Below are 26,203 nucleotides of genomic sequence, written 5' to 3'. Positions count from 1 at the left end.
ATAATGTTATTTTTAAGACAAGAACTAAAACAATGAAAGTCTGGTTTAATTATTTTGCTCCCCAGCTGAATCACATTTTATCCTACAAATGCCAATTCTAAAGGACATGAATTCACTATACAGAAACACCTCAGCTGGATGAATAACTAACAGAAAGAATGGATAAAGTTCTTAACAAATAGAACCCAAAAGTACAATCCAAGTACACTTGGGAGCATTTAAGAGCAGATATCCATAGTCTATGTAAAACTAAGTTAGCCACTTCAAAATTATGAATAATAACTAATGTACTCAAAAAACCAGAACTGAAATTAAAACCTTGCCTTCAACACCATCTGAACTTTCTATCTTAACCTTAAGCCATTAAAGTACAAGCTCTAAATTACAGATGCTCTATGTTTTCCAATGTCTAAATATAAAAAGGGCAACTTTTCATACAATCTGAGAAAAGTAAATTCCAGTGTAGCACAGCAACAATGAAGAAAACTGTTGCATTCAGCTTAGTGAAATCTGCAAGTCAAGCAGGGTTTCAGAAACTTTTCAATTTCAGTTTCCTAAGGTTTGAACTAAACTCTACATAAATTCAAGGCAGCTCACAGTAGACTTGGTGGGTTCCAAATTTTGAACTTTATGCAGTGCAGGTCATCTTGCAAACAAGTAAAAAACCAATACTAGATAAGAAGAAAAGCTACAACACTAAAATCAAAGAAAGAGCCTGAAAGATACCTTCCCCCACGAAGTACAGCCCTAAGCTACTCAGAAAAACCCATGGCATGTGATCTGTCTGATGACATCATCCTAGAAAGTGGAGGGAATTGCATGTCTTAGTGGGACATGTCTTCTGCTGGTGACCAACCTGAGCTTCTTTAAGCAGGCGAGCTCTAGCTATGACTGAGCCTTGACACACCTCTCAAATTTCAATCCTACAAGAGTGTAGCAAGGAAAAATGTAAAGTGGGAATCCAAGAGATTTTAAAGGGGTGGGGGGAAAAAAAAAAAGATGTATACATCCAGTGAAACATGAATACCACTTCCTAAGTTGTTTTGATTATTTTAAAGAAAAAAATAGTGAAGAAACTGTTTCAGGCCTTCACTAAACTGAGTGATATGCACTGCATGGAAGCACTTCCGTAAACAACTACTGAAAGAATTAGAATTTTAGGCATCTCTAATATGTTTCCTAATTTTATGACACAAACCCCAAAAAACTCCTATCATAAGAAACAAATGTGGTCTGCATGTGCCAGGCATCATATATTCCTGGCAAAATAAATCACAAGAAATTAAATTAGTCTTATCAATCGTAAGAACATTACAGATTACTGATTACATCAGATTTGCGATTTTCTTTAACTCTACTTCTTAAATTCTCTCTTCCTTATAAATAGGCATCATGTATTTAAACAGCATGTTTTATACAACATACCAACAACTGACATACCAAAAGTACAATAGCTGATTGTCCAGTTTCATGTGGAGAGTAAAGAAACTGCCTTTAAGAGTGTATTCCTGTGCTGGATCCAGCATCAAAATTAGATCTAGCAAGATATACCTCATCACAAAGACAGACACAGCAGACCTGTATTCCAATAACAAAACTGTAATTTTTGCAACTGAGAACAATTCGCCTTCAAAACTACAAATTGTCTAAAATTCCCTATCACCAGGCACATTACAAGAATGCCTACCTGCACGTTTCTGTAATGATGGCATCACTCAAAACCACTGAAAACAAGAACTCAAGGCAGTACAATTCTCAGTATGTCCATACCCTGCCTGGAATTCACAACTAAGATTAATGATACTAATGATACAAGGATGTAACTGGAAAGTCAGATCCCATTTAGTCATGTTCAAATACAGATTGTGAGAATTTAAATAAACCTAAACCAGGAACATAGTGAAGACAAAGTGGAAACTGACAACATCCTAGAAATTGTGCACCATCCATTTTGATATTCCACATAAGCAGAAGTTAAATTACAGAACAGCATCATAATACACTCATTTGAGTGGCTAAGTGATCTTCAGTGCTAAAAATACAGTGAAGTGTCTAACAGGCAATAAACTAGTAACTAAATATCACAGCTATCTGACCTGGTGTTAGTGCATTTACTCATCCCTTTTGTACAAATACCTGAAAATTTGAGTCCACAAAGACTAAGCTAGTAAGCTAGAAAAATGTCAAGAGTAGTAAGAATTACATAACATAGGTTGTCAGAAGGACTTAACATCAATTTGACAATCTATTAACTTCTGGCACTCTACATACACGTTATCAACCAACTACACCTGTAGTGCTAAAAGACACCTTTATAGAGTTGCATATCCTTTTTCAGATTATTTAATGTATCATGAAACTTTATTCCTTTATCAAGTTTTCTCAAAATTTATGGCAAACTATAATTTCTAACAGAGGAGAAAAAGAGACTTCTTAATCACAGAAGTGTGGCAGATATGCTACACCAAAAAAAAAAAAAGGCTGAAATTCCTAGCATGAATTTCTTTTGAAATTGCAGCACTTATTACGAAGTGGAGTGCAGCTCTCTGCTTGCTGCGGAAAAAAATTTGAGACTGAAAACACATCATCATTGACAATGACTTAATTCATGCTGACTGAAGCAATATGAAAACTTGAAATTATTTTTTTTAGCCTTCCTGTGACACAGAGGTAGCTCAATTTAATCCTGTGGATTTACACCTAAGTAAAACATACTGTCAACCTGAAATGAAAAACACCATGCTAATTTATAAAAAAGATTACTAAGAAAGTTGAGAAAGTTTCATTATACATAAGAATAAAACTTTACATTAAAAGAGAATTAAAAAAGAACTGCATAATATATTACGAAACAAAAATTAAGCTGTTCTTTATATGTCTTTATAACCAAGTATACATACAGCTTCTGCCATCAGGAAAGAGGGAGTTAAAATGCCTTTCCATTTCTTTCCTTTCCTTCCCTCTCTAATGAACACCTGTTTGAAAGGAAGGGCTATTAAAAGAGCCAGCCGAGTAACAGGAAGGGTAGTGCATTCGGAGGAAGTCACAGATCCTTCGGAGGGCACAGAGGCTTGGGCTGATTTCCAGCGGAGACAGATTCTGGTTTGTTAGCTGCACTGCTATCATCGATATTTATAGCAAGATCAAATCATGAAAACATGTCACTATTTGCTGTTTTGTCACTCCTGTTATTAGTTATGCTGCAAATTCACAGAATACTTTGCAACAGTCAATGCAAATAGAATGCAAATGGAGACCAAACTACAGAGTTGTAGCAGCATTTCCCTCTGAGCTCAACCCGAGTTCAAATTAGTATGCAGCAAGGGCATAATTTGAGTTCTCCGGACTCCATCAACTTAGTAATGAGCTCCCTTGGAAGTGGTGGCACTCTTGCTGTCTGAAAAGGTTACAGTCTTTTGGGCCAAGAAATCAGTCTGAGCTCCTAATGTCTAAGTTCGTAAAATTTTAAGAGAAGCTCATCAGTATCTAATAATCTGAAGGATTTAGCACCATCTGTTTCAGCACTTAGTGCCTTAGTATCAAGAACAGAGTAAGAAAGGAAAAAGACCACACCTCCTTTATCTGACTGATGTGATGAACATGATTTTGTACCCTTACTGCCATTGTCATTGTGAGAAACAGCTATACTACAGATCTCCTAGGAGATCAGCAAAGTATGAAAAAGCCACTAAAAGCTGAGTTTTGGAATCAAAGCTTGAGGCTTGCTGAAAACTGAAAAAACCAAACCCCAACCCAGGGCACACATTTCTACCATTTCCTCAATAATGTCATTTATAGTTGTGGGTGTACAGCTATATCCATGGCAACAGAGAGCAGTGGCACCCTGAAAATATTAACTACCAATTTTGTCATCTGTCAGTTTATCACCAGCTAGTCAGTGCTTTACACATTTGTAAGTTGAAGAGGAAAACTTTCTACTTACCATCACAAAATATTACTTTGTAATTTCTGTTCGTTTTGAGTCCAAATATACTGTGCTGATCACATACATAACAGTGTTTTAAGCAACACACTGTTTTTATAACAGTAAGACTTACCAATCCACTTAAGGCTAAAATCCAGATATAGGAACCAGAAGTTAAGAGCTAGAAGACAAGAGCAGGGATTTAAATTTTTATTTTACAAAGTTATTGCTATATGAACTACTAAGCTGCAATATAATATAGGCTATGCACTCATCATGACAATGGAAGACATCAGACTTTTACCTCTGTTAAAATTCAGTTTAACATTAAAAAAAAGTATTCCAGAAGCAGCAAAGTGGAAAAAACACAGGGATCCAACAATTGCTCCCCTTCCACAGAACAATACATTTTATTTTCATATAGCTTACTGAGTATAACAGGATGTCAGTTATAGGCTGCACAGAAAAACAAGTCTGAAAGACAGACTGAAGCAAAGGAAATGACTCAGCAACGGGAGAAGAGTTCCAAGCAGGCAGGCACCCCAAGTGAAGCTCTCAGACATGCAGTCAGACAGACTAAGCACAAGCATCAAAATTAAAGGAATGGAGTTCTCACCCAGTGACATTTTGCTGACATGAAATCACAGAAATAAGTCGTAGTGAATTTTTAAAAAAATCCTGATAAGCCAACATGGCAGGCCATTGTTTCTAGCTAAGTATGTGACTAATCATCTGGAAAAGATTATTACCAACTGGAAAATGGACTGAAAATTAGACCAGTACTGGTTACTGAAATGTTTCTGCACGATGCTGTCTGAATCATAAGAACACCTTCCCTCTAGAGTTCTGACTACGGAAAGAGTGACTTGAGATAAGGGCAGAGTTTACAAATGAGGAGAAGGCAAATGAGTCTTCCCTCAGCCTCTGTGTGATGGCAGCAACTGTTCTGCACACAGCAGGGAGAGATCCCACACAGATATGGGGGTTAGTGACAGCACTGATCTGCACTGGAGGTGCTCAGTGTATGAAAGCAAAATACAAAAGACATGATGGAAAACAGGCCACACAATATCATGGCTTTCCCAAAGACTGCAATAATAGTGGAATTGATGGGTTCAGAAGAGAGGAAACAAGATTTCTGAAAGATCAAGAAAATAAGGTGCTGAAGCAGAAAGTGTAGGAAACCAAAGGCTGAACAGGAAAGAGGATGACTTAAACGTTCATTTGGAGCACAAGTCAACATTCTGAAACTGAATACTTTATCTAAAATACTCTCTACCACATTTCACGTAACTATGGTGTTTACCCCACTGCCAGTGCCAGAGCTACTTTTGAATCCCTAGAACATATAGAAATGAGCCTAATTCCTCACAAATTTGTATGTCTCCTATTTCATAATTCAGGTTGTAACACAACTGTCCATTCATTTCTAGGCTGCTGGGTTTGGGGTTTTTTTAAATTGTTTTTTGAACAATTACTGGCTTTCTACACAAAATAGCTATATTTTTCCAGTGATAGTTCACAGAATACTACATGATGTTGCTGTGCTCTATGTTACACTATTTTAAATTACCTGTCACATAGTAACGCATGATATACAAGTAAGATTAATTTATAGAAAAGTGAAATTCGCCAAAACCTTGATTATTTGCAAACAGTCTTACCATAAAAAATACTGTATTCTACACCTTCATTTGAACTCTAACAGACAAGGGAAAAAATAAACAAATTCAAGAATATAAGTAAACTGGAAAGGTGAAAGATACATATGCTTTAGGAACAAGTTCTGTTTTAATCTCTTTTTGTCTGATTCATTTTACTGACCAAAAAAAACCCCTGTAGAATTGTCTATTATATTTTTCCATGTAAGACAAGGTAAGAATACATCAGTTGCTCACCACTTCAGCATACTAGAAACACATGTTTCTCTGTGTTTTAGCTGATGGGATAGTTACTTGTTAAATGTATGTTGAATCGTGCATCAAAATTCATACACAAACATACAGAAATACTACAGAAAAACTAACTACTACATTATTAGTTTATTAAAAGATGAACAAGCAAGTACATACCATACCTGTAAACCCAGTATGTAGACCAGAGACTTGTTTGTGATAGAAAAGTGTCCCAATACTTGTGTCACCTGCACTCTTGGAATGGAGGAATAAAATGGAACAAACAGCGCAAACACAGGACCCAAGCTGCAGAAAGAAAGACACAGATGGTTATAAGAATGATACTAGCAACAGTAGTGTCAAAGAATCAAAAGGAGTTAATTCTAAGTACATAACAATCAAAATGTTACACCACCTTGCAAACAAAGGTCTTCCGTGGGAACCAACACTAGGTAACTTGTGGCATTCAAGGTAATAGATAAATTAGCAAATAAGAACAAGTGACAAAAGTATTTTATTTCCAAATGTTTGGGACTGAAGGCAGAAGAGAATGGCAACATATTTCCTCTGATAGCAGATTTCTCCTATTAAAGCACAGCACACAACAGAACAGCAGTGATTTCCTGCATCAGAACAAAGTTTCTTTGATTCAAATGGACAAATGATAAGGATTTTACCTTTCCCAAAAGGTTAAGGAAACCACTTCACTTATGAAGCTACGCTCCTGGTATTTACCCAGACTTAAGGTACAGTATCTAAGATGGGAGTATTGACAGTTTGATTTAATTTTCCCTTTGCCAGTGACTTCCTGGCCCTACAAATAAAACTTCCTTTAGGGTCCTCATCTTAATCACAACACATGATGTTTTTTAAGTTTTTAAACCACCATTGGAAGGAATGTCATAGAATCTAAGACTTCAAGCACTTTTTACAATAAGCAGATGCCTAGACTGATCTTGTGAACATGAACTAGTGCATTTCATTCAGACACAGAGATACAAAGCCCATTTTCCTCACCATAAAGCACACAGAAAACGAAACCATGTCTTAAAAAACACAGAGGAGGTCACAGAAGAACCAATGCCAAAGGCATGGATATGGGAGATTCTAGGAGAAAAATACTTCCTAGGATGGAGAAGGTGAATTACAAAAGGTCTCTTCAGGCAGACACAACTTGCTGCACTGGAGGAGCTGTGAAAGCTGCAGGCAGGGGAGGCCACCAGCAAAGTGCCATCAGCCCCAGGTGAATGCTGAGCCATAGCTCTGCGCTGTCCCGGGCCCGACAGGCACAGGGTGCTGCATGGGGTGATTTTTCACTGATTATCAAAACTTTCAAGAGTTGCAGTTCCCACAGGACTTTACATGAAAGGGATCCTTCTGTACCCAGCAGGAATTCCACAAACAGCCCAGATCAGGACATCAGTAACTTGAACTGTTCAGTCAAAAATACATTTCCCTTCCAGAGAAACTACTGATAGCAGCAATCTATGGAAAATGATGGACTGAATATTAAAACTTACATTTCCTGAATAACTGCCAAGTGCAACACCCACAGCTATGAAAGAAAAAAAGAAAACACTTCAAATATTATTTTTACTGATTTAATGGTCTCTGGCTTAAGAGCATTTTGCTATCATTTTGTTTGTTATATTTCAAGTTCAGCTTCGGGAAAAACTTCCAGAGACTTAAATACAGTTTAATTATAGAAACATTTGTAGTACCATCCATTTGACATAGAGTCAGATGCACTTAAATGTACACAGAATGTCAACTCAGAAATTAATGAAAAATGTTCAGTTTTGCATATAATCCTTTTTACAGAAAGAAAACACACCTGTATAAACATACACAACACATTCCTGAAATAAATTGAAATTATTTGAGTTGTAAGAGTCACAATGCTATAAGAAAGCAACATACAAAAATCATTCTTCATCTGAAATTAGTCCATTGTAGACAATAGTCACTGAATAAATCAGGTTTTATACATGAAGATAGAAGAAACACAAAGAAAAAATGTATTTTCTCTTCTTAGGGAAGTATTTTTAAATTATTTCTTTCTACTCTCACCAAATTAACTGAGAGAATACCACATTTGTGGCATGCTTTTCAGGTTTTATTGATCCTGTGATAAACAGTGACTCAGAGATTTCACATGCAAGAGTGCACTCAATCATAAGATGGGAAAGTACAAAAAGGAATTTCCCAAGACTGCAAGTGCATTTTAAAAAGAGATTAGAGAATCCCAAAAGGTTCCCTAAATGTTAGTATTCACCATTTATGTCAACAGAGACCACAGAAAGCACCACAGTCCAGAGTAATGATCAGCTTAATTCAAAGTCCAGTGTCTGACACTGCTCAGTACCCAACAACCTAGAGGAGCTGGATGAAACTTAGTGATGGGCCTTTTCTCCTAGAACAGTAAGTTCATAGGTACCACAGAGGTATGCTCCTAAAGGCTTCAGTGTTTGCTTTTTAGACAGAGTTCACATCTAATAGAAATAGATATTACCCATATATGCATTCAGGTATCTTTTTTTAAAATGCCAAAACTGGTGCCCTTCAAAACATTGTCTGAAACTCATTTGTACAGGCAACTACACTCGGTGAAAATTCATTCTGATTAATTTTAAACTTTCACCTTCAGCTTTCTTTATATAATTCTGTACTTCAAAAATTTCCTTTAATATTTTCTGTTGCCTTCAGAATTTTCTATAGTTTACTTATGCCTTATTTTAGAATATCTATATGAGGATGCTGCTTATCTACAGCAGGTCTGTTGGAGGAGTTATCCACGTAATAATACTGGAATATGGCTGACAAAGTAAAGGACAACAAAAGGATGGTTAAGGGAAATGCAGATCCACTGGTGAAAAAAGGGACCCACTGACAAAGGGCAAAAAAAATGGGCACTCAATGTCTTTTTGGGTCAGTTTTCACTGGTTAGTTTTGCCCTCAGGCCTTGCAGGTGGTCCCTGAGCCTCCTGTGGGACTGGAGCAACACCTGCTGTAAAGGAAGATATTTTGGAGGCTCTTGAGCCCAACTGATCACACAGGAGGCCGTACCTCAGGGTTCTGAGGGAGGTTGCCAATGCTACATCACTGAAACATCATGGTGATTAAGGCAGGTTCCTGATGACTGGAAAATTGCAAATGTCACACCCATCTTCATGGAGGGCAAGAAGAGGATCCAGGTAGCTACAAGCCTCACCTCTATCCCTGGGAAAGTTACAGAGCAAAGCTCCTAGAAGCCATTGCCAGCTACATGATGGACGAGGCAGCTGCTAATATCCCCTATGGATTTACCAGGAGTGACTCTGGTGCTGTTGTTAAGGCAGGGGAAGATGGCAAATGTTGTACACTCTGACTTTAGGATGCCCTTTGACTTGGTTTCCTCTTCAGCCCTTAAGGAAAAACAGGGAAGATATGCACTGTATAAGCAGATTTGAGGGAATCTGGCTGCACTGGACTCCAAGGGTTCTGATCAGCAGCACCAACTTTAATGGCAGCCACTTACTAGCAGCTTCCCTCAAGGACACACACTGGTCTTTATTAAATAGCCTGGATAATGGGACAGAGTGCACTCCCAACAAGGTAGCAAGTGAAATTAAATTGGAGGGAGCAGCCAATACTTCAGAGAGCAGGACCACATTCAGCTATTCCTTGATGGACTCGAGAAATGGGCTGACATCAGGAACCTTAAGGAGTTCAACAGAAGTAACTGTGGAGTCTTCCATCAGGGTTGGAATAACCTTGTGCAATGGCATAGACTGGCCAGAAAACAGATTTGCAGACAAGGATCTGGAGAATCTTTTCAGTGTTAGTCAGCCTTTGAGTGTCAGTTTATCCTTGCAGGAAAGGTCAATCACATACAGGGCAGCATTATCAATGTGTTATCCTCAGGCCAAGAGAAGTAATTGCTCAGCACTTCTTAGCCTGAACCTAAATCATTGTGTCCACTTCTGGGCTTCACACTTGAAGAAAGATATTAATATACTGGAGTAAGTCCAGACAGGGGCAATGACAGTCCAGTATTGTACCAGGCTGCCCAGAGCTACAGTCTCCATCCTCAGAGATACAGCCTGGACACATAGCCCAAAATAACCCATTCTTGTTGGATGTATTTTGAACCCAGGGTTGAACTAGATGACTGCCAGAGGTCCTGTCAAACCTAAGCTACCCTATTGCTCCATGAATAATCAAAGCCTTTTTCCTGAAGGTCATGGTCACTGGAGGAATTTCTGTTCCTCTGTTTCACTAGACAGGTGCAAACACCCATCCACATACTGTAAATAAAAGGACTGGTTCTTAACTCTTTTAGTCGTGTTAATTAGTTGTTTGGTAGCATGTATCAGATTCAACATCTACAAGTCGAAAACATATTCCTATTGAAGGACTACTTCAATCTTTTCTTTTTCTTCACTTCTTTCTTATCCTCTTGTTTTTGCTTTCCCTTTCATCTCTTTTAGTCTCCTCTCCTGTACTTTCTCTCCTTTTGCAGAGACCTCCAGCCCAGCCCTTTGTTCACTACACTATGAGAATATCAGGAACATCCTTTCAAGTGCCATGATTAACTTCTACTAGAAATCTGAGATGTCTGTGTGCAATGAAGGGCTATAGACACAAACACATGCTGACTCTGAACGGAGTTTTTGCCCACTTCATATTTAGGAAGTTAATTTCAGTCATGTGGGTTAGAAAATAAATTTTTCAAACAAACCAGAAAACTCTAAAACCTGAAAAGTGAATTCTAGAGTTTGAACACTCCACATGGATACCATGTCTATCCCAAAGATGTACTGTAGTAGCTGTCTTGACAATAATTATATTGTCATTTTGAAGAGCATGTTAAATTTTAAGATTTGCAGTGAAACAGAAACCATGACCAGATGGGAACATTCTAAATCATATGCATTGATGAGATTGGTTTTGTACAGAGAAAAAACCCATGACATGTAGGAACAATAGCCTTGAAAAAAAGAAATCAGAGATGTAAAAATTACTGTCAGAGAAGAAAAAATCAGGGGCAAGTACATCTTATAAGAGAAATGCACTATTTAAAGTCTAAAACAGTGACTATTAAATGCAGATTAAAATAAAACATTAGCACTACCAAATATATGTACAAAACAGAGGAAAAATGTTCTAAAATGCATGAAAAGAGGGTTAGAAAGCTAAATAAATGTAGCTTCTGCAAAAATACTTGCTGTTGTCAATGGAAGTTTTGTGGGATTAAGTTTGCAGAAATAACATGCTATTTTATTCAGAATGACTCACTACACTTAGTAACTGCGGTGCTGTGTTTTTCTTCATTCAAGTTCTTCAAAAAACCATTAAACTGACAAATTCACAACAACGTATTTTTCGGGAGACTAAAAATATCACTTATAAAACAGCTGCAGATAATACAGGCACATAAACAGTGCACTTGGAACTCAAGCTACTAAATCACTTCAGTGACCTGCGCTCCTACAGTCTGTCCAAACACTGCCATATTAAACTTAAGGTGCCAGCCTTTATTCTGAACATGCTAAATATTCACAATAACATTCCTTACAATTAAGCAACTCTGTGGAATGTGACCACCCTGATAGATGTGTTCCTCTCCCTGCTGGAACCCTGGACTCAAAGGACCCACCTATTGCACCCAATCCTTTCACTACACATGAGCAGGGCACCCCACTGCCTGAAGTCTCTCAACAGCCACAAAAGCATTTGGCTTTGTTACTCAATACTCACTAACACCAATATTTCACAGGAAAGCAGCAAGAAGGCAGAGAAAAAGTAAAAACCCAAGACAAAACTTGAAGTTGTGCATCTGGAGGTGAAAAGAAAGGTTCCTCTTGTCCTTGGATATCTCTGCAGAATCACTGCAACTTGGAGTTCATCAAAATTTGAGACTAATCATCTCATCAACACTTTACAATCCCCTCATGAAGGCAGAAGTCAAGACACCTATCCTAAAGTAAGCTTTAGTTTTTAATGCCAAGACTATCCAACAATATGTTTCGTAAACTGCTGGGTTCCATGCTACTTGCCTTGCCTGCCAAAAGCAAAACATGAAGTGTCTGCACATATATGGTAAACACAAACGTATATCACATTATTTAATTTAAATGTTCAAATCCCATAACAGTCAAACAGATATTGGACCAAGAACAGCTTTATCAGAACAGAAAACAAGCAGCTACAAGGATAAACAGCTAGTGAAAGAATGCAGCCTGTACCATTTAGCTCAAGCAAATAGCATTACATCATGCTAGGCTGGATTGGTAGCTAATACATCAGTGTGACTCAAAGGGTGCAATCTAGTACTGTATCTTAAGCAAAGGAAGGCAATATTTTATCAGATCTGAGCAGGAAACATACTGGCATTATTTTATAATGGTAACACAATTCTGAAACAAACATTTCCTTTAATAAGAAGCTGGGGTACTAATGTCAGCCCTTGAGCAAAGACATGTCTGCGTATCTCAAAATTTCCCATTTCTACAGCATACGTTAGGTGCTTGACAGGGAACCACACTGTGGTATTACTTTGCATACATATGAAGCAAGTTCCCTGTGCAATTTCCCTTTAAACAGTCCTTAATTCTCATTACTTCATTTAAAGAGATTTTACTCTCTGATGAAGCTGAATAATTAAAAAATTATTCAGAAACAAGTAAGAAAAAAATCTAGAATAAGAGCGGTAAGTTCTCCCAAACACTTTCTGAATGTGGTGTTAGAAGATGAATGCTCCATTAAGACTGAGGAGCTGAAAGCCCTCGATAGAGCCCTTCAGCTCTCTGGCATCTATGAGGCATCAAGCCATGTGTACACTGGGAGTTCAACACCAGGAAAATCAGTGTACAGTGTCAACCAAGTGCTCCAAGTAGGTACAAAAGTAGCTCACAAGGCTCTATGTTCTGCTATAGCAAAAACATTTCCTATCACACGAAGTACATTTAGTAAAGTGTAACTTTGTCATTAGATCTGCATTCACTTTAGGCTTTCTGATGAGATGGGCATGTTAGTAGAGATCCTATCTTTACACACCTTCACCACTAAAATGTCAGCCAACACCTGTGCTGTGAACACAGCCCTAACATTTCCAAAGAGGCATCCTACATTCTGCATGGGTTGGACCCGCCAAAAATAGCCTTATCGTGCCTTGTTTAAAATCAGGCCACCAAATGAGGTCATTTTAAAGATAGATAGTCCTTTGCAGTCATGAATGATCAGTATCAGTTCTTGGGGAAAATCCGAAGTAACTCTCAACCACAGTCTCTAACAGCAAACAAAAGGATTTTCCATCTATCTCTGATCTCCAAAACCCTCTTAACAAACACACAATTCAACTCTTACATCAAAGTTCTTCACCCAGAAACAAGGTTATTTCAGGTACAAATGGCTTAACTCACAGCTTGACATCCCATCCCTTTCCTACTCCCTAGCCACTCATTCTTATCAATATTATTTTAGGGGAATCAGATTTGTGTTTTAGAAGTTTTTTATCTTTCATGTATTTACCTTTTATTTTTCATTATTATTATTATTATCACTGCTTAAAATGCAACAAACAGCTTACAAAGGCAGACATTCTTATTAATCTCTCAAACTCCCAGAGTTCTTCAACTCCCTCATACATTTTTGAAAGGCCTTTCTGTAAATCCTCATCATTATGATACTAAAACCATGCTGGGAATGTCCACGGGCGTTTGAGACATCTGCTTTAACACTGCATCTCGGTATGTCTCGGTTTTGAGGTTTCCTTGTGCTGCATCAGATCTCATTGGTAAAAAGAAGTTTTAAAGCATGCACTGATCACACAGCCCTTTGCTGTAAATTAAGTTATTCTTAAATGCAGATGGCATATAAACAAAGTTTTTCACATATGAGAGGGATTTTAGTTGGTCAACAATTCATCAAGTAAACCTCTGGGTAAAGTCCCTTCTGCGAAAGTCAGTAATGCGTAACTTCAGGGGGGAGGTGCAAGTGTTGTTTCTAATTACTCTCTTTGAACAGACTAATTGTAAAAGGATCAAAAATAGATGCTTTCACATCCCATAAAACAGTAGGCAGCAAATCAAGACCGGCATACAAACAGGGTTGGTTTTTTCTAAGCACTTGAAAAAACCCTACCCCTCCCACAAAAGACTCACGTAATCACTCTTGAGAACAATGTGCAAGGCTAAATCTTCGCAGTCAAGCCATCCTGTTAATGCCCTTAACTGCTCAGAGGATCCAAGAACCTACAGAGATGTAAGTACAGAAAAGAACTAACTTTTTACATTTTTCCTTTGTCACTGAGTAACAGCAAACAATTCCGGAAATATTTCCTTTTTTGCATTATACTGGATATTTTACAAAGGATCTTTGTATAGGAAAGGCCCATGGAAGAAATTCTCTGATATTTTATATTCCCATATTAATATGCTGTTAGCTAGTTTCCATTTAAAGGATCTGTTGAGCCACAGAATCAACAAGTTATTTCAAGTCCTTTCTTATAATACAGCCTTCTGACAATCACAGGGAAACATTTCATGGTGCCTTACCTTAGACAATTTTTAAGCAACACTAATTTAAATTATACTAATGCAGAAATAGCTACTGTAGAAGTAGTAAGGGAAGCACTGAAGCTCTCAAGTCACTGAATCTCACAGAATAATAGTAGGAGACAGCCTTAAAACAAATCCATACTGTGGTTGTGAAGGCATAGCTTGCTCTTATCACGTGTGCTCCTTGTCTGTGAAAACAGCCTTTATTATCAGCTTGAAAACTCCTCTGTCACTCTTCTCATTTCTAAATATTGCAACAGAGCATTTTAAGAATTCAAAGTTTTATGAGCTGATTCCTCTTTTAACTTCTAGTACACATTTCTTTCAAGGTTTTTAGAATGCATTCTTCTTCTGAATTGCAATGACCAAACACCTTTCTCCTTATCACTGATCTTTGTGCCACAAAGCTGAAGAAATATTACAAGTGGTACGATTTTTATACACCTTCCCAATGTAAAAGGACCAATTTTTCCTATTATACTGGCAAAACAAGACAGATTGTTCAGCAGACAATAACTCAACTATCATTTATCTTAAAAAATAAGACAGAGTACATGCCTTTGAGCACAGAATACAAGAGGTCTGTCTAACATTTTCATGGCTGCTCCTGAAAAGACAAGAGGATTGAAAATTTACCTGGCAATTAGTCATTAAGAGCTCAAATCTCATTCCTTTCTGGTCAACAGACTCAGAAGCAGGTATAAAGAATAATAAACTTAATATAGAAACTGAAATCTGAAGCTGTAATCCCTAAAATGAAGGACTATACCTGTACAGGTCTCATATAACTCAGAAAAAAACTCCAAACTCTAAAAGGTGTGCATGTTTTCTAGTATTAAAACACAAATTCTCATTTGACCACTTCTTTCTTCTGCTTGCAAGAATGTAATTGTCAGTGGCTCACACTTTTATTTTGCTTATTTGCTCTAGTTTTAGGCTCTCTCCTTTTTACATTTAGTATAGTTAAGTAAGTATAAACTGAAGGGAAGTTAATCATCTAGCATCAGCACAGCTCTTCATGTTAGTATGTGTTTTTGGCAGAGATTATTTATGTTAGATAGTTCTCATACTTTTTGTAGAACAGATGACCCTTGTAAAGAGAGATCCAACAGATAAGACCGAGGCGTACACTTCAAATGACTTCCACTTTTTCTTTAACTAGATATACAGCATTTCAGCTCAACTTCTTCTATTTTGATCTCACTTACTGTAGTTTTTATTATTTTTTGGTACCAAACATAACTGTAATACAACAACTGTCATGCTAAATCTATAGTTATAGACAAAAGCAGGACCATAAAGATCCCACAGTGCTGTAAATTTGCATAATCTGTTAAGCGCTTAAAGAATATTGTAATTCTTTACAGTCATTGTTAAGACAATTTAATGAATTAAATACATACTTGGGATTCTCTGATGTGTGTGTTACAAATTTGGGTTTACTATGCCAACAAATTTGGGTCTACACCAAAGAGGGATAAAAGCGCTAGCCTGGAAACTCCCTCATCAAAATTAGCTGTGGGTTGTGACCTGAGGACTTAGGTCACTCAGTCATTAGGCTGACTCACCGGCCTTTAGAACACAAAACTCAACAGCTTTTGAAAAAAAATTAACCTAAAGCAGTAAATGCATATGAGTGCTAAAGTGTTAGAAAGAAAGAGGAAGCTTTAGGACATGTCTGTCTCTCGCCTCAGCTTTGATTAAACCACGTGCAGTCCCCAGCTGCCAGTCCATAAACATAGATACTATGTACCCTAGGTATATGTTCTTTTCTGTACTAACAAAGAGTTCTATGCAACATAGCACGCACACTTTTTAATACACATAACTTAATTGAATCATGCCTTTTCCTCAGAGGAAACACTCTATAATAAAGATGACCCACATGGTAAAATAGAAATCCAAAGAGTAAATATGACTGGTCAACAGAAAAAAAAAAAAAAATTGAGATTAAAGAAAAAATTAAACCTACATAAACATAGAACTGCATATTTCCCATCTTCCACTGTTTTAAAACAATGTAAGACCTACACAGATTATAGATATACAGGACTGTAAGATCAGTGAAGCTTGTGGGGAAGAGAAGTCTCCTTCCTGACCATTCCTTTAAAATAATTTACACTCTTTATGCATAGATAAACAACATTATCCTCCAATATGTTTTGTTAAGGAAATATTGCCCATCTCATAGTGACTAAACCATACTATGTATAGAGCGCCAGGAGAGATCTTTCTAATGAACTGCTGTGCCTTTTCAAGAATTTAGTTAGTATCCCTCTTAAATTAGCTACTGGACCAGGGATAAATGGACCAGGGATTCAACTCCAAAGAATGAAAATGATGAAGACACACAGAGAAATCACATGTTAGATTACAATACACAGTAAAACCCTTTTACATGTTCCCTGTTCTGCCAAAAAGCAAGAGATGAGAACACAAGAAATTTCATTTAGTATACAGAGAGAGCTTTATACCATTGCTTGCACACAATCCCAGCCCACATAGTCTAAGGTGCAACACTGCAATTGCTGGCTCACAGCTTAAGTCTACGCTTCATAACAGTTAAATGTGTGCAATATTATGATACTACATACAAAGCTCATTATACATGAACATGTCTGTGAAGCTTTGGATTACATAGTACTTCCAGACTGGAGTCACCATCCTGTTCATCAAACACCTTTTGCTGTGGGGATTAAACACAAAACAAATGTAGAAACATAAAACACATTACTAATGCCAGTCAAATGTTTTCACACAACATGAATCTTCTACACCATTTATTTTTTCTTCTTTGATGAGATTACAATATTGGTTTAGAAAGGCACCTGCACAGATTTCAGACATGCTAGATTTTGTAAACAGCTTGCCATTGTGCTGTGAATTTTTTCCCCAGGTGGATGCTATTGCTGTGAAACACCAAGAAGCACAGAGAATAGACTAGCAGCTGCCTAGCTAACAAATCTCGTAAAGCAATTGGCTAAAGAAATTTGGCGGTCAGAAAGCAAACATAGTGCTAAGACTTGAAAATGGCAAGTGAAAGAACAACAAAGAAGAACCTGCACTGGTTGCAAGCCTGGGCATAGTATTTAGCAGTAAAATTAATTGTAAACTTCTCCCAAGTCGAAGCAGACAGCAATGGCCATGCCCTTATACTGAAGTTATCCTCTGACACACTGAATCAGAGAAATACTCCGGGATCACAGTAAACTAACATCACAAACTCCCAGTGCAATGCTACACAACTCTATCTTGCATACATAATCAACTGAGCAGAAAAAGCAGGGACGTAGTGGTGAGAATGCCTCCAGGCACACTAATGCCAAGAGCCATCTGGAAACCCAAGTCCTGTGTGGGACACAGCTGGGGTTAGAACAGACATCAAAGGATTATTTCACCTTGTGGTGAAATATTTGAGAAGCTTACCTCGAATTGCCCAAACCATGAGATTGTGTACAGGTAAGGAGACTCAATAAAAATAGCAATTGTAAATTAATTTTAGAGACATTTAAGTAAGAGACACATTTTTTAACAGGGAAGTTGACTGACCAAAGACTAGAGTACAAATGGTTAATTTGCTTTCTCTTCAGTTCTCCAAATCAAGATAAACAGCATCTTAGAAAATATGCTTTAAATGAAAAGTTACTGGAATCCATACACAATAACTAAAATAATATAATAACCTGGACTATACAGAAGACTACATTAAGTGAGTAAGCAGTCTGTGTCACTGAGTGTTTATAGACTCAGAAAATGTAAAAACCTGAACAACCTTCTTTACAATACAGATATACAGACAGGAATTTTCAGGACTTTATACCTTAAAATTTTGCATGTGACTCTAAGCCAAAAACCTCTGGTACTGTTTTCTAAAATTATTTAATTGTTAAGGGAAATTAATATTATCTTTCTTCCAAGTATATACTTAAAAGTAATATCATGAATAAACCTGGAAAGCCACTGGAAGGGTATTTAATCCAACAAGCTAGAAGAGCAAAAGTTTTAGTAGTGATTCTGGAGGGTAACTGAATTGGTGCATCTGGATTTGGGACAGTAAATGGCCATATTCTCATAGGTTATTCAAGCACACAGCTCATTAAAACAGAGTCATGTCCAGCTAGTCTGAGTTTTGCAGCAGTAAGAATGTAACATTCTCCATTTTTTCTCCAATAATACAAAACTCACAAAAAGTATTCAAAATGTTCTTTTTTTAGATACATTCTGTGCAGGATGTCATGTGCTGTATGTATAATAAGTGGATTACTCAGGATTGCTGACAAGAAATAAACAGCAACGTGACACAAGGAATAGGATTTTAAAAAATATATCTCATCTTACTTAATAGTCTAGACACCTTTCAGGAAGAAAATAGATTTTAAATTATGCCCTCTACAAAATTGCCAAGAAAATGTGAAATACCTGCTGAGGTGAATCAAGTTCATCCAACAACAATTAGAGTTCCCAAGTACAAAGAAGTTACCACAGCTCAGGTGATGCACATTATAGTGGATGGTATCAACTTTATCATCTGTTTGGACCACAAACCAGATAAAATCTCTCTCTCTCTCATTTTTTGTTTTTTAAATAAATATATTCAGGTAATACAGCACCTAAACACCTTGGTGACTCTCAAAAATGCCCATACATACCTACAGATGGAGAAAACACTAATACTCATCTAGAGCATTGTAGAATGTGTTCCCTACATTAAGAGTCAAAATATTTTGGGTATAACAGAGGATCAAAAAGAACATTTTCTGCCCCCAGAGCTGACTCCCACAGCAGGCAAAAGAGCCTGCCAAGGAGCACAGCTTAGCTGAAGTGCACAGTGCCCTGGAAGATCCATGAGCTGTGCTCCTCCCTCTGTCTCCTCATCCATTTGTGGCCAGTTTGTCCTGCCATGTTCCAATGTATATCCAAGCTAGCACCATGGATAGACACAAACACTATCTCAGCTAGGACTCCTCAACATAGCCACAGTTATATGTGAGGATGAACATCCTATTTTGAGCAACAAGCTCTAGATTAATTTATTACATTAAAGATCCAACTTCATAGGACAAAATTAGGTAACATGCAATTTATGAAATTCTACTCCTGATGTACAAAAAATATGTTTTTTACTGAATTTGCAGTTTTTTTCCTAAACGACAGTTCAATGTGTTTGTATAATAGATATTCTACATTTTACATACGTTTATAGAAAGACATATGAATGGATGTGCCAATTAGGTGCATTATTTTTGAACCAAAACTGTTACAACTTTAAAGCAAAAATAAAATTATGCACTTAATATGCTGTAGCTAGTTATGGCAATTGAACTGTTTATCATAAATCTTAGATTATCCTTTCCCATATATGTTGACAAAATGGTTTTACCTAGACTTTGAGAAAGAGATTCATAGAAGATAGATGTGCTGCTGGGAAAGTGAACAAGAATCAGAAGCATTTAAATATGAGAAACAAAACAAAATACCTCGCTGACTCATATACAGGTGCCTACACAAACCCACACCATTTTAGGCAAAAAGAAGCCTGTTACACTTAGGTAAAGCAAAAGCCATCCTGAACACTTCTACAAGGGAAAAGATGGGAGAAAATCATACCAGAACTATCCTCGGGGTAATAAGTACTGCATTAATCAGTCACCAAACACGCTAACACGAAGACAGCGTGAACAATGCAGAATTAACTAACATAAAATTACTGACATTCTTAAATCTGCGCTACAGCTGGAGTTGTTATTTACCAGATTAGTTCCTTTATTCAAGGCACAGAACTCCCACTTTGGATTTGACATACAACCCTGAATGCAGTATTCCCACCTCTTGACGGACAGTACTTACTTCACAAATCTCTATGAATCAGAACATTGTACATCTATCAGTCAGACATCACTCACCTGTCTTCCACTGTCTGCAGGTTTACTGTTTACAGAGAACCATTAATTGTGAACACCCTGAAATAAGAGGACAATCTCCTCAAATCATGGAAGAAAGCACTAACCTTTTAATGCTTTCACAAGTTAATAAAAGGATAATGAATGCTTTCTAAAATGCGTGGTTTAAATCCCTTAAAACTGAGCGGTATTTCCCAGAAAGAATTTTTTGAAGTACAACAGGCTACAGTTGCTTGTAAATATTGTGTGTTGAAAGAGACATCCTCAGAAATAACATAGACATGTTATTTAAAGGTACAAAACAGACTTAAATTTCCACTTGCAACAGCATTATCTTCAGGTAGTATTCTGTGTTAAAGCAGAATCAATCTTGTTTTGACTGATGTTTAAATTCATAAATGGTGCCTCTAAGAGGCACCCTTTTGTAGAACAGCTGCTTGAGGAGTATCATGAGACGCCCCATCCTTTCTGAGATTTATGTCTACATTATACAACTGTCAGGGAACAGCAGACCTAAGAAATGTTTGCACTGAGAGCAGTATCAACAGGATGGGGTTATTTCAATTTTTGAAATTCTGCTGGATCATTTAAAAATATTTTTAAGTCCCCCAAATCACTGCCACTTTGCAACTCTTCTATGCTACTTATGACTGTACAGATGAAACAATTTCTAAAATCTACTAAATTGACAAAGTGTAAAATAGTTCACCTGCATTATCTTTCTTTAGCACTGTCACTAAAGAGTGATTAAAGTAGTAGTCTTAAGAATTTATGTATGTAACAACATTTGAATTAGCTTCCAAAAGCCAATTCTTAAAACTAGAATTAAACAAGTTGAGTTATTATGGTGGAATCTATGATCTTAAAGGTCTTTTCCAACCTAAGTGAATCTATGATTCTGTTATAATGTCAATGTGATAAGAATGCAGGAAAAAAAAAGTTCCTCTAAACAAGTTAAAGAATCACAATGTGAATTGTTAGAAACAAAAAATCCCTTAAAATTAACTGAAACACATTTAAAACATTTGTCTGCTTGTCTGATCCTTGGGGACTTCATATGATCGTTTATCATGTGGTTTCTTCAGACTCTTTTTCCCCTTCAGATTGCTTTAAACAGTCTCCCACCTCCTGAACATCTATAGACTTCACTTTTCAAATATATTACATCCCTGGTTTACTACATTGCTGATTTTCTTTATTAGAGAAGAAATTGGGATCAAAACAGAAAAGCCAAAAGGAGGCATTTGTTTGTTTACAGATAGAGTCTTGACAAGTATTTCACAGCAATGAAGTTTCATTTCAGTTTTTTAGTCTTATTTTGCAACAGAGGCTGTCCATCGTTATGTAGAAGCAGTTTATCTACATTAATTACAAAATTTCCCTTTTGTTGTTTTTTTTTTCCTTCATGTTAGGTCTACTGAGCTTCCTGCAACAACAGTGGTTGCAGAAATGGACCCTTTCACAGCATCTGAGGCCAACATTTCCACCTGCGATTTATACGAGCACAAAGACACAGCACGGATATTACTGTCGGTCTTCTATGGCTCCATCTTGATTCTTGGGGTGCTTGGAAACACCATTGCCCTCACCGTCATTTTTAAGAACAGAAAGAAGATCAACTCCACTACCCTCTATTCAACAAATCTCGTCTTCTCCGATCTGCTGTTCTGCATTGCCTTGCCAACCAGGATAGCCTACTACGCCCTGGGATTTCACTGGCCCTTTGGAGAAGCGCTGTGTCGAATAACCGCGCTCTTGTTCTACATCAACACCTACGCCGGTGTGAACTTCATGACGTGCTTGAGCATTGACAGGTTCTTTGCTGTTGTCCACCCCTTCCGATACAAGATCAGAAGGATTAAATATGCCAAGGGCATGTGTGTCTTTGTCTGGTTTCTTGTATTCAGTCAAACTTTCCCGCTACTTATACAATCCATGTCACAGGAAGAAGAAGAAAGGACTACATGTATGGAATATCCAAACTTTGAGAAAATAGAACATCTGCCATTTATACTTCTTGCTGCCTGTTTAATAGGGTATCTTATTCCCCTGGGGATTATACTATTTTGCTACTCTCAAATCAGCTGCAAACTTTTTCAAACAGCCAAGGAAAATCCACTGACTGAAAAATCAGGGATAAATAAAAAAGCTATCAATACAATCATATTTGTAATTATAGTGTTCATCATCTGCTTTACCCCTTATCATGTTGCAATCATACAACACATGATTAAGAAACTTCAGCAAGAACCCTTGTGCACTGAAAAGAAAATTTTCCAGAAGTCACTCCATTATACTGTATTTCTGATGAATTTTAACTGCTGCCTAGATCCTTTCATCTATTTCTTTGCATGCAAAGGATACAAGAGAACTGTACTGAAAATACTGAGACGACAAGTGAGTGTATCACTTTCAAGCGCTGCCAGGTCACATCACGAAGAAAGCTCACGTGACGTGGGAGAAACGCAAATGACGGTACTTGCTAAATCTTCCAATGGAAAGCTACCTGAAAAATAAAGTCTGTAGTATACCACGGTGGACAAAGACTAAAAAATCCAGGGTCCATAGCAAAAACTCTTAGATCTCCCTGTACAGCAGCTTAAGTAGAATTCAGTTTCTCAGGATGTCAGGGAATCAAGGAGTGATGGACTGAAAAAGAATTATCACAGGACAGCTGGAAAACTCAGCATTATAATCTTCTTGCTGTATCCTTTCAACCGATCTCTTATTTTTTCCAGCAAATATGCACCATTGTGAATGTTCAGATTCCATGCTGCACTTACATATGCCTGGATGTTATTAACTCAAGCAGAATCAATTCACACTTTGGATTGAACACAAATAGAGCTTACAATTCAGACCAACTACAACCAGAACATCTGAAAATTTCAAGACCTCTAGCTGAGCTCCAATTACCAATTACAGCAATGGCTTTGTTGGTCCAGTCACACAAACAAAGGAAATAAAATTTTGAGATAAAATGGACAACTTCTGTGCTCATTTGACTATGACAAGTACTTAGTTTACAGACCTTTGGAGGTGAAACTGCTTTTTACAATATTTGGAGCACAAATGCCTTATTGGACAAGTCACATAGAAAACATTGTCAAATATAACACATGAAAAGCAAACGAACTGTTTGGTTCTTTCCAACACTGAACATCTCCTGTATGTTAAATCACTCATCTTCACAAGGTGTATTTACTTGCTTTACTCCTTTTCCTAAAGGAAAACTTTCCTTTCTAGTGTGTATTGTAAAAAGTCTCTCTCTACTCCTATTGTATATAGATTATTTATAAACACAAATGGAAGCAAGAGACTGTAATATGAAAACTGCACCATTTCAGTTAAAAGAACGGTGATACAGTGTTCTGAAGAACTTCTGCTGAAGTCAGACATGGACACAGGACAAACGTTTTAGAAACCTGAATAAATGTTCATAGTTGAGACCACTAAAAAGTAAATTAATGGATTAATTCTGATAGTGTGAGACGGCTACCTCTCTTTATGAACTGTTTACCTGAGAGATCAATAAATGAGAACAGCAGAACTGGCTGGGAAAGAACAAGTTTTCCCATCATGCCTTCATACAGCATATCTAGGATCCCTTTAGGCATGCTGAAATTGGCTCAGGAAATACATCAAATGACTTAAACACATCCTGCTGGAATCAGCTCCATACCAGCTGAGAATCCAGGATGTAAGCCCTGGGTTCCTGCTGACGTGCCCTTCCGTCACGTTTCAGTTTCCTTCCCTACTTCATTTCTGGCCCCACTATCTTTTCTTTAGTGTTCTATCTTATTAATATGCCTTCACTAGCCAACACAACTTGGTAACTCAGCCAGGAGGTTGTGATGGAAAATTAAAGAGTGCCTGATAATCATTAGTAAAAACTGTGCCAGATGTCAGAATAAATGTTATTTATTGCAGCTGTATCTCTCTGACATTGAGGTTGTACTGGAAGTCAGACATATTACATTTGTCATCTTTTCAATGCCTTCCTTCCTCACATGTTGACCTCTGCCTACCTGCAAACACAGAAGGGTCATATCTGAAGAGCAGTACGGAAACATTAAATTAACAATTATTTTTTTATGGCAAAGAAACCACAAAACCCCCTATATTTCATACCACTTAGACTGCCAAAATTGAGGTTCTAAATCTAAAATTCTAATTCTCTCTTTTCTAACTCTAAAAGACACTATGCAGCTTCAGAAAAGGAGCGTAAGAAGAATAATTTTTATCAGAAGTTCTGCTTAATTCTGCATGTTCTAGCAGTTCTATTCTTGTCAGCTTTTTTAATAAACTATTTAAAATTATTATTTAAGAATGTGTTCCTATTGGAGTAAGCAAATGGTAACAGGATAAAATCACAGACAGACCACAAATGAATACCTAGAAGTTGTAGAAACAAAATATATGTATTATTAACATCACACCAGTACAAGCTTATTTTAGTCTAATAATGTCTAGGCTTTTTGGGGTTTTTAGTATTCATTTCATCTAATTGTGATTATAAAATCTTAAAGACAAGAAGTCTTTTTTATATTTGTCCGTAAAATATAACTTAAATATGTATTAAAACACCACATACTGCAGGTAACTACACTTTTCTAAGTGGAAACAAAGTGAAGATTTCTATTGAAAATCTTTCTCCATCCCCATTTTCTCACATTAGCAATTCTGTTATTTTCAATATTAGATTTTGTTTCTAAATCACATCAGCGTTCCCAAACAGCTAACTTTACATCAAAATACTGCTCTAGCGTGAGTCCAGTTAGATATGGGTTTGAGAAAAGCTACTCTTTTCTCCTTATTTAAAAGTTTCTCAAATGCTGAAGTAACCAATAAAATAAAAACCTTTAAAAGCTAAGACAAGCCCAGTTTCCTGACAAAAGTCCTACAAGCACAAACATAGATGGACAATGACAATTCATATCTGTGGCAGCTGATGCCACTGCTCCTCCTCACTCCTTGTCAGGATGCACTTGCAGCTCGAGCACGCTTGTGTTAATGAGGAGATTCTTTTCTGTCATCTGCCAGAAGTAGCAGTGGGAGATTCTCTTGCCTTGGGACACTGCACTGAAGTAAAACATTTAGAGAGCATCTGCCTTGTTCCTTGTACCAGCTGTGCTATGGGGATGGCACAGGACAAGGAGTCCTAGCCCTAATACTAACACTGCATGTCCACTGCTGACATCTCTCTCGAATCTTATCTGGTCAGGAATGTGACAGAGCATTTAGAAAGTAAAAATTATGATGGTAGCCAAACGGTGCATTTTGGCTGTCTCTGTCCAAGTCCAGAAAAGAAAGTTGGATAGACATTTACTGTCAAACACATGATGAAATAAAGGTGCACCATGTGAAAAATCCCAAAACACACACACTTCAGCAGAAGAGCATTTAGTACCGTCATCTTTTCTTTCACCAAGAACACAAAACTAAAGAGTAATACTGCAAGTACCCTCAGCTGCCTTGGACTCAAAGGTATTGAAGACTAACTGATACTGTGGAGATAAAGAAGGCAGTCTCCTGTGGTTTGCAGTCTCAGCAGATGAGGACAGGTATTCCCCAGGGCATTGCTGTCTGACTGTTTGGTCTGCAGCTCTGACAGTTACGTAGATGAGGAACCTGTAAGCAGCATGGTCATCTAGCAAAACACAGTGACAGCAAGAGTCAGAAGTTGTAAACATGCTACCACAAATAACACAGTTCTTGAAAGTGGTTAGTGACTCCTCTTAAATCGGAAAACTCATTAGTATAAGAAAAAAGGAAGGTTTTGAGTTCTTTTAAATAAATATTCCATTTAAGACTAACACTGTTCTGGAACTTGCAAGCTTTTAGGTAAGCAAGGAATGAAGAGACTCAAATAAAATGATGAGACAATCTGCAACACAGGAAAAATAAACAGCCTACAGCTGAAGAGAAAGAGAAGAAACGCTT

General features: G+C 37.2%; 2 protein-coding genes across 4 annotated transcripts in view; one reads left to right on the top strand and one right to left on the bottom strand.

The window, feature by feature from the left end:
* The window catches only part of UBAC2 (UBA domain containing 2), an 89,529-nt gene that overhangs the window by 25,749 nt on the left and 37,577 nt on the right, over positions 1–26,203 (bottom strand). For 2 of the 3 annotated variants that reach the window (XM_032100114.1, XM_032100115.1), the window contains exons 5-6: positions 6,003–6,126; positions 4,059–4,106 (exon numbers count right to left, since the gene is read on the bottom strand). In XM_032100114.1, coding sequence (XP_031956005.1) covers positions 4,059–4,106; positions 6,003–6,126 — 172 coding nt within the window. Of the gene's footprint in view, positions 1–4,058; positions 4,107–5,997; positions 6,127–26,203 lie in introns of all 3 variants that reach the window. The other variant, XM_032100116.1, reaches the window with a different exon arrangement.
* On the top strand, positions 13,747–24,579 carry LOC116439956 (G-protein coupled receptor 183-like). The gene is made up of 2 exons (XM_032100113.1): positions 13,747–14,064; positions 21,673–24,579. The coding sequence occupies exons 1-2, from the start codon at positions 14,024–14,026 to the stop codon at positions 22,775–22,777; spliced, it is 1,146 nt and encodes a 381-aa protein (XP_031956004.1). The 5' UTR covers positions 13,747–14,023; the 3' UTR covers positions 22,778–24,579.

This window comes from Corvus moneduloides, chromosome 2 (genome assembly GCF_009650955.1).
Source record: "Corvus moneduloides isolate bCorMon1 chromosome 2, bCorMon1.pri, whole genome shotgun sequence".
In the NCBI taxonomy this organism is placed as follows: domain Eukaryota; kingdom Metazoa; phylum Chordata; class Aves; order Passeriformes; family Corvidae; genus Corvus; species Corvus moneduloides.
The sequence above is the reverse complement of the archived record's forward strand: the minus strand, read 5'-3'. Positions and strand labels throughout refer to the sequence as shown.

What these genes read in the sequence shown, in the direction of transcription:
- LOC116439956 (XM_032100113.1), top strand. Translation starts at nt 14,024, where the DNA reads ATGCCCTTAACTGCTCAGAGGATCCAAGAACCTACAGAGAT. An exon ending in ATCCAAGAACCTACAGAGAT is followed by an intron (nt 14,065 to 21,672) that starts GTAAGTACAGAA and finishes CCTTCATGTTAG; the next exon opens with GTCTACTGAGCTTCCTGCAA.